The 9,259-nt window shown below is 48.1% G+C and overlaps 1 protein-coding gene across 1 annotated transcript; it reads left to right on the top strand.

Moving 5' to 3' along the window:
* Positions 1 to 431: 431 nt before the first annotated feature.
* Positions 432 to 1,667, top strand: PtA15_3A400 (uncharacterized protein; the record flags this gene model as incomplete). Its single annotated transcript, XM_053167366.1, has 3 exons — positions 432 to 936; positions 1,007 to 1,170; positions 1,440 to 1,667. 3 exons carry the CDS (start codon positions 432 to 434, stop codon positions 1,665 to 1,667), a joined length of 897 nt encoding a protein of 298 aa, XP_053018589.1.
* Positions 1,668 to 9,259: the final 7,592 nt, after the last annotated feature.

The raw sequence follows: 9,259 nt of genomic DNA on the forward strand, positions 1-9,259 counted from the left end.
AGGCCCTATGGATGACCCTCCAGCTGTGCCAAAGCAACAAGCAAAAAAGGGCCGGTTGTGAAAGACTCTTGAAAGAGCTGCCAAGGAGGGGCCTAATCAAGCAACTAGGGGGCTTCCAGGGAGGGGGCGGACGAAACCGGATCCCCTGGGGGGGGGGAGGGGGGAACTTGCCCATCCCACCCTCCATTTATAATATCCCATCAACCCCCATGCCTGGATTTGTATTCAGCGGACCTTGTCTCCACCGCCACACTGTTGCCTGCCCAACCCACGCCACCCCTTCGGTCCCGGTCAGAAGAAGATATTGCCTTGCTGCCATTTTCAACTATGTATGTACCCTCCCACCATGCTGGCAACCATCCGAGGCCACACCCGCCATAGTTCAGCTGTATGATGCATCACTTTGCCTTGCGCTGGGCACGAGTGTGGCAATGGTGGCTATCTCCGGGCTGGTCCAGGTGATGGGGACGAGATCCAGACTTTTCCGGACGATCCCTTCCACCCTCCAAGATCCTCAAGCCTCATTTCCTGAGAAAACAGCTCCCCATCCCTCAACAACAGCACAAGCAAGGTCTCCAAGCTTGCACACCAGCACAATTTGCATCAACATCCATTATCTATGGCCTGGGTTATTCTACGTGCCCTCAAGTCCACTTGTTGATACCTTGCAGATCCGCAAGTCCGAGCCTCACCACTCCTTTCCCACCCTGACAGCCATGTCCTCCTACTCCGTTGGCTCACCCACCAAATCCTCCGCCCTGAAACTGCTCCCTTCCAAAGCCCTACTCTTCTCGCTTCTTGATAACGCCACTCCAATCGCCTCCCAACCATGCTCCTTAGTCCATGATGTAATTGCCCGGAAAACCATTAACCCGCGCTCATACTCTGCCATCACCGGACATCGCAACTTGGACTTGTCCGTCATCCACTCCTCCGGTAGGCCGGGAGGAGGTAGTCGTACTCCCAGGCGGGGAAGCTGAGCTGGACGGACTTCTGGTCATTGTAGATGAAGTCTCTGAGCCCGGGAATCCCAAGCTCTTCGCGGAAGTATTGGCCGCACGAGGTGTTGTTGAGGGCATGAGGGAGAGGCTCCGGTGCTTACGGTATCGTCAAACATTCCCAGGAGAAGGGCGCAGACGGATAGCCAGTCGGCTCGCCGCTGGTGATCAAGTATTTCATCAAACAATGAATCCTCGCCGACTTTTGGGAGCGCCACAAAGTACTTGGTCCGGTCCTGGTCAAGATTCACGTCCTGGACCATCTCAGGAGAGTCAAATATTGCACATCAATCATATACATAGACACACAGTACATGTAAGCTAGAAACTCCAAAGGCAACCTCTTTCAGCTTTGTGCAAAGGAGGACGTGAGAGAGGCACTCTGTTCCTCACCAACAAACCGGACACCCAAACATCTGTGGGATCTTGGACTACTTCGAGGACTCGGACTGCTATTGTCTGGTCATACTCCAATTTGGAGACAACAAAGATCTATTCGAACACATTGAGCTGGCCCCCAATGGCCTGCTGACCGCCGAGGTGCGCAGGATCTTTCGCCAGATTGTCGACGGCGTCGCCTTCTTGCACGAACGGAACATCGTCCATCGGGATCTAAGACAAGAATGTCATCCTCGACCGGGATGGTATTTCCCAACTGGTTTATTTTAGACGTGCTGTTTACGTCAGAGAGGGCAGCGAGTTTGAGACGTTTTTGGGTACATTAGAGTGAGCATCAATTTCCAGGTTTTTTTAGCAGGTGCACCTTCTCGATAATCGCTGACAATTGATAATGACTTCTCTTGGATATAAAGGCTTTGCAGCCCCAAATCCTCAAAGGTGTCCCACACGGCGGAAAAGAGATTGATATATGGACATTGGGGCTGATTTTATTTCTGCTGATCACCAGAGATTGTCTGTTTTGGAACCTCAACGAAGCCGCGCACAATTTATTTGTGACCGTCATCGCTCCCCTCCACCGAAGCGTCTCCACTACATACCTCAACTGGGCCATTCCACTCAACCACCTGCTCAACTGATAGCACACTGACATACAATTTGCCTTCATGTCAGTCGCCACACAGCTATTCTTAGGGTTTACAGTCCTTTCATCAGCTCTCCTCATGCTCTTCCTCCAGTCCCCACCCTTCACATTGTTGATCTGGATCCAACCTTTGTTGTTTGAGATCTGCCTCAGCTGTTATTTTTTTGAGTCTCATGCTTTGGGTGTAAGATTGATAGAAGTTTAGCCAAGTATTTCAACCTTGGAGCTGGACTGTGATTTAGGATTATTCTCCAATGTGCTTCTGGGGAGGTGCAGAATGACGCTTGAAATGAGTTTGATTATAATTAGATAGGATATAGTTGTGCAGCATGTTCCACTGTACAAGTCTTTGGGCTGTAATTATTCTGTTGTGGTGGGAAAATTGAAAAAATGCAGTTTTTTGAGTGTTTTTGGGGGGCTAGGACATTGGTAGCTAAGTTTAATTGCTGTTTCTTTTTGTAATTTCATTTCAAACTTCCACACAGAAGGTATCAATCAAGGATGTATCATAAGGATGGCTATTGGGCGGGCTTGGGCCGTCCGCGGGCCGGCCCGCGCTAGCCTGTGAAGTTAGCGGACAGGCCGGGCCGGGCCAGTGCAGCCAAGAACGCAGCCCGGCCCAAACCCGTTTACTAAACGGGCGGGTGGCGGGCAGCCCGCGGGCTTACAATTTGCGGGCAGCCCACGGGCAGCCTGCGGGCCGCCCGCTATTTCACCAGTCAGACTCAGGTTGCATTACAACCCTTCACCGGTTACAACATATGAAAATAAAAAAGAAATTTAAGATGATTCCTTCGCCCTGGCTGCTTTGATCCAGTCTTGAGTGCACAACAATGCGTCAACCGTTTCGTCATTAAGCCGCATCCGATAATCGTCCAGCACACACCCACTCGTTGAGAAAGCCGACTCTGATGCCACAGATGTCATGGGAATCATGAGCATTATTCTTGCAAACTGGGACAATGAAGGGAATCGAGCCGCATTTCCCTCCCACCAGCCAAGAATATTGAACTGATCGTCCTCGCTATTGGGGTCACAGACAACGTTCCGTTCTTCTAGATACAAATCCAATTCGGCTCCGGGCGCGTTGAGTTGATGTCCAGACATGGTACCGGCCATGTATTCGTTGAACCCGGATAGATCTTCGTCGATCTTTTTAACCTTGGCCGTTGAGGCGGGTTGAGTGGATCGTTCGGCAACAGGTGATTGAGGGGGTACATATTGGTTCCAAAGCGATAGGATGGAAGACCTAACCTTTGCTGTGAAAGAATCAACCTCAGATGTTGGGAGGTGGGATTGCTGCTCAAGGCTGTAGCAAAGATAACGAATCTTATATCGTGGGTCTAGAATCAGTCCGATCGCCGCAAGCTCCTTTGATGAATCCCAGTACTTGTGAAACTTCTCGAGCATTGGCTTGACCATGTCATGGAGGCGAGTTTCTATTTCACTAGGGCAGGTGCGAGGTTCGGCGTAGTGGGCTAGTTGCTTCTGAATGGCGGTCATTGCGCGGTAGGCATGGTTGATGGTTGGATACTGTGTTCCACTTAAGACAAGGGTGGCTGAGAGAAAATATATCAGTAGATGTTTGATGGATGCTCACAGTAAGATTCAAATAAGCTTGCCTTGGTAGAAAGGCTCGAGGAAATCTTGGATGACGCCGAGTTCCTCCCATTGTGCTTCGCTTGGGCAAGTTTCAAATTTGTCGTCTTCAAGATTGATTTGCTGGAAGGCCAACTTACATGGCATTGATGACTCAATCATTAAGAAGGTCGCGTTCCATCGGGTCGGTACATCCTTGGATGGGTGTTTCATGTCTTCGGCTAGATTCACAGAAACAAGAGCCTTGTTGAAGGCATCCATCCAAGACAAAGATCCGTGTATGTACTGAACACTATTTCGGAGTGACTCGACTGCGGGACCTACGACCTTGAGACCATCCTTGACCACTAGGTTGATGACATGCGCCATACATCGGACATGGAAGTATGGCAACGTCGTAGGAGTTGAGCTAGCAACCGAGCGATCCTTTATCAATCGCTGTAGCCGGGTCATAGCTGCTGTGTTGTTGACAGCATTGTCAAGGGTAACAAAAGCGACTTTGTTCAAGCTCTTCCAATCGTTGAGAACTTGACATATTTGCTCCGAGATTGCATGGCCAGTGTGCGGAGGCGGGAGGGGCCGGAAGCTGATGATCTTCTTGTTCAGTTCCCACTTGTTGATGTAGTGGGCCGTTATTACCATGTAGCCAGTCAGATCGGAGGCTGTCCACATGTCAGTGGTTAAGGAGATCATCTTCGCTTTCGCCATCATCGCCATTTCGCCTTGCTTCATGTGATTGTAGATAGCCATACAATCACTCCGCACTGCCTTTCGTCGGGGCATGGTGAAGTTGGGCTGGGCTGACTCCATAAACTCTCGGAATCCCGGATGATCGGCCATCGCGAACGGGTATTCATGCTCAATAATCGCTTTTGCAAATTTCTCTCGAGTTTTTTCTTGAGAGAAGATCCAAACACGGTTGCTGGTGGTTTGGGAGGAGCTGGTGAAACCGAGAAGTCCTTGTCTGGGTTGAACAAGAGCCCCGCTGTCTGTGATACAGCGATCAGAATGTCGTCGGAGATGGTTCGTTCCTGCCGATGATGTAGCCGAGAGTTTGAGGTTGCAGTAGTTGCATATTGCCTTCGATACACCTCCTGATGATTGCAATATCAAAATTCAAAAGATCCGAGTCAGTTATATCTATACTGATAGAAACTAAGAGGGATAAGAACAGGACGGCCTACCTTCTTCAATCTTCTTGAAATGGTCCCACACCTTGCTGGTGAGTTTACGCTTTTTGAACAAGCTCCCTTCGGCGGTTTCTTGTGATTCACTCAAACTGTCGGCGGGGGCTGGTGTCTGGGGGGCTGAAGCCTCAGTTCTAGGTGGCTGCCTATCAATCTCCTGCTGCGTAGTTGATGGAGTTTCTGGTTCCGATCTCTCGGCGACGCGGATATCGTCAGTTTCGCCTTCTTCCTTGGACGAACCAGGGTGTGCGCGTGTCTTTCTCTTTGCCATTGTGGCCCGTGGGGGTGAGTTGGTCACCGGTTGACTGTCGATGGCTAGTTCGTAGTTGGCTGAGGTGGCACTGCAGCTGCCAGCGGCAGCCAGTCCCGCTTCGGAGAACACCGGTCCCCTGACCAGGGGCGGCCCACGGGCGCCCGCGGGCCGCCCGCGAGCCGCCCGTTTGCTAAACGGGTCGGACGGGCCGGGCCGATTTTAAATTATTATCTGAAATGTGTTTCCGAACCCGGCCCAAACCCGCGCGGGTTCGGGCGGCCCGTTGGCCGGCCCGCCCTATAGCCATCCTTAATGTATCATAGTCTTTATCAACAATATCAATGGAGGTTTTCAGCAAAAAAATCCTCTAACCTATACAACTTATATCCAACAATGGCAATTGGTTTGTCTTCAAGTCCATGGTTGCGTTTTTTAACCACTTCATTTCAGTCAATGAATCTGACAATCTGCACACTTGTAGTAATTCTAATATGTAGGGAGAGAGAAATAGAAATAGAGGGATAAAAACAGACACTTTTTAATTGTATTAAACTCTGAAAAAAGTACACATTCCTGTTGGGTGAACTTCATGAAATTGAAGAAAAAAGGACATGGTGATTGGCAAGTAGATCCTAACATTGAAATATATTGTAGGTGTGTGTGTGTTTGTTTATGGGTGGGTTTGCTGTTAATCATAGACTCTATTCAACAAATGAGGGCTTACTCCAGTTTCAGTGCTTTAAGCCTTGGGAGCAGATGTGCTGAAGGGCATTCCCCTTTAAATTTGTCAAACAGGTTCTGAAAACAGATCAAAATCATACAATTTGGTAAACAAATTTACACTGGTGACATGGAAAACGTTGATTGAGTAGTTGCAAATAGTAGAGTCACAGCGGCCACTTATCCCACGGGGTGATGCAGTTGGGGGACATAAGGGGTAACTGCGGGGGGAAGGGGACAAATGGCTGGCCAAAGGAGCTTGTGCTGTGTGAGTGGCAATGTGAGACCTCTGCCAAATCGTGAGTGTGGGTGTGAAATGGTGGGATGGAAACTGGACAGGGGTTCATGTTTTCACAGTGGGATGGTTCATGGTGGAGACTACTGGAAAGGGGGGGGGGGGGCAATCCAAGTTCTAACACCAAGCAATGGGCTTACAGGGGGCGGGGGGTTACACCCTGCAGCGGCGTAGCCGCTTTGGCCTCTAGTACAACAACTAAATGGAGATTTCAGAATGATAACCCCTGCAGATAGGTTCCTACATATGTGGCAATAATGCACTTTCAAAGGAATTTAAACCAATGACAGGGTGCTCCAGGGCATGAGTTTTAAACCACACCAAAAAATATTTTCATTAAAATTATCAGTTGAAATTTCTTGTTGAATTTTTTATTGCATGGGTTTAACTTCTGTGACAGCTGAATTAAACTCCTGTAAGAGGGTTAAACTTCTGTAAAAAACTTCTGGAACAACAAGGTTGATATTCTGTAATACCTAGGTTGACCATGTGATATACCTTGGTATCAACAATGTATTGAACATGGCAATGTGTGCACATTGCCTTCCTTTTGGGGGTGGTGAAAGTACCTAAGTCAATGATTCTGTTGGTCAAGAGGAAAGAGAAGAAAACTAATAATTACTCTCCTCAACCTCAATATAGCTCAACAAATCCGTTGACTGTCATCCACTCAAATAACACAAATCTTCTTGATCGGATTTTCTCACCAAACAGTGCTGATAATTTCGGCAGTAACTCAAATATTGCAACACAGCTTCATCCTCACAGTCTGGCGTTCAACCAGTAATCTAATCACCAATTGACGTTCCGCTGGGCTCATTACTTGACGGGATGACTTCAAACACGGCCCGCGCCAACCTGGATGCGCGATTGGCTGGGCCTCTCACTTCCTGGTCTCTCCTACTCAGCCTTTGGACTGAGCTTACACAGGCCCCAGACCCCTTCGAATCCAACTCAATTCCGGAGAGCTTTGAATCTCTCAAGAGGGGTGTGGTGGAGCTGGAGCAGAGACTAGGAGGCTTCACAACAGATAAGCTGTTGATTCTCACTTTTCTCTCCAGGCTTCAACAATACCGCGACGACGTGGTTGCGGTGATGGACGCTCAATTGGCCATGGACCCCAGCATCACCATCACGTCTGCCGATGTACTCAACCTTGCCACTCGCTTCCATCAGGCGGCTACAGCGCAATCTTCGTCGGGTACTGGTCATCCATCAGCCGGTGCAAAAAGTCAAGTAAGGTCGCTTCACCACCTCTTCTTTGTCTTATATCTTCAATCAGCTGATATTTGGCTTTGCATGGCATCCAAAGAATGCCTTCCCCTAGATGGTGTCCGCATATTGCAATCAGTCCAAAGTCCAACAGGTCTCCTTTGTCTCAACAATGTCATTTTATGTCCCTCCTAAAAAGGGACCGTTTTGTCTGTGTTGCTTGTTAATCAATGGGACGGCTCGTTCTCTTTCAGCAAGGATTGTTCTTATTTCCATCAGTCCAGCAGTGTTTTCTCTTTCTATTTTCCCAACACCCGCTGGCTCATCTCCGCATTTCAATCATCTGAATTTCCCTTTCCTCCTCTTTCCGTTGTTCCTTTTGGGTAATGACACTTCTGTCTTGGTCACAACGGTGTAGAGAGGATAAATGGGAGGAGGAGGAGGGTACTGAGGCGAGGGCCTGGAGGATGTGCTCCTTGAGGAAGGCTCAATTGTGCTTGGATATCTTGTGGTCTGGCCATTGTAGGGGGCCCGGGTGAAGTTCTTGAGGTAGATGGCAGCGGCCTGCTTGGCAGGCAGCTATTCAAATTTCTCCCAATCCTCCTCTCAGTATTGTTAAGATTTCAGCTCAACAAGAAGAGGCACCAAAGGGGGAGGGACTATCTAGGGTAGCTGATAGGACCAAGGAGCTTTGAAAGGAGGTTGATTGGCACTCAGACTTGATGATTTTTATTTCATGTCCGAGGAGCAGACTTTAACCAAACAACCAGAGAGCCCCCCAGAAAGATCCAAAGGGGGGCCTAACCACAATGACACGGGACAGGACAGGTGACAGGAACAGGGGACAGGGGACAGGAACAGGGAACAGGACAGATGGACCGCTTGGTCAAACAGGACAGGACAGGATTTGACCACTTGGTCAGACAGGACAGGAAAATAGCCACATGGCCAGAAAGGACAGGAAGATAAAAGACCACTTGGTCAAACAGGAGAGAAAAAGACCACATGGCCAGACATGAAAGGAAAAAGAAAGTGAGCGGACAGGCTCTTATTCTGACAAGTATTCCACCATTTTTTCCTACTCCAAAAATTACTCCAAGTTGGCTGTCAGTTGGAATCAAGCACTTTTTCCTTGGACAGCTTCTGGGGACATCAGCTAAGTTGGGGGAGGACCAGCATCAGAACAGAAACATTTCAAACATCAGCAAAACCTCTGGAAGCAGCAACCTGGAATTTCAAAATTTTCACAACTCAGCCTCTGCTTCTCTGTTTCATGGAAATTTGCAACTAAACAGCTTCACTTTTCATCAGAAAGCCATTCAAACCTTTTCAAACCAGATCTCCATCCTTAAATCACCCCATCCAGCTTCAAACCACAGGAAAATATCAGAAATCTACAGATTAGGATCTAAAATTTGGTGGTCAGTGGTTGAGAAAAAGACATCTAATCAGTGTTTTCTAGCATCCAGGATTCCTGCAAAGGTCTCTGGAGGCGCCAAAACAATTGAATTGTTGGTCACGGAGATTTAAGTGACATGAGTCACTTGTCCGATGTCTTTTGGTAACTAGGAGATCCTCCCCAAAGAGGATCATCCCAATACTGACTGCCCCATCCAAGCTTGCTAGTAATATACAATTGATGACATCAACAGCCCCATTGATACTAACTAGAGATAAGAAGACTGATGTGGGATTTGTTACCAGGAAGGAGAAATAATATTTAAAGAGGTTGGTTTGTCCTCTATTCTTGCTCTCCTCAGCTAAGAAACAACTTGCGATATCCTGACAACTTTTTGACTCAAAATTCTTCCAAATCAGATCAATTCAGTTGTTAGCTATCCTTTTTTTCAGCCGTTGTCCTTTCATCAGAGATCAAGGCAATATCTATATCAAGGCTATTCAAAGTGAGTACAATAAACTTTCTCTATCTTTGCCTTGAATCTTCTATTTTTA

Source organism: Puccinia triticina, chromosome 3A (genome assembly GCF_026914185.1).
Source record: "Puccinia triticina chromosome 3A, complete sequence".
NCBI classification, from domain to species: domain Eukaryota; kingdom Fungi; phylum Basidiomycota; class Pucciniomycetes; order Pucciniales; family Pucciniaceae; genus Puccinia; species Puccinia triticina.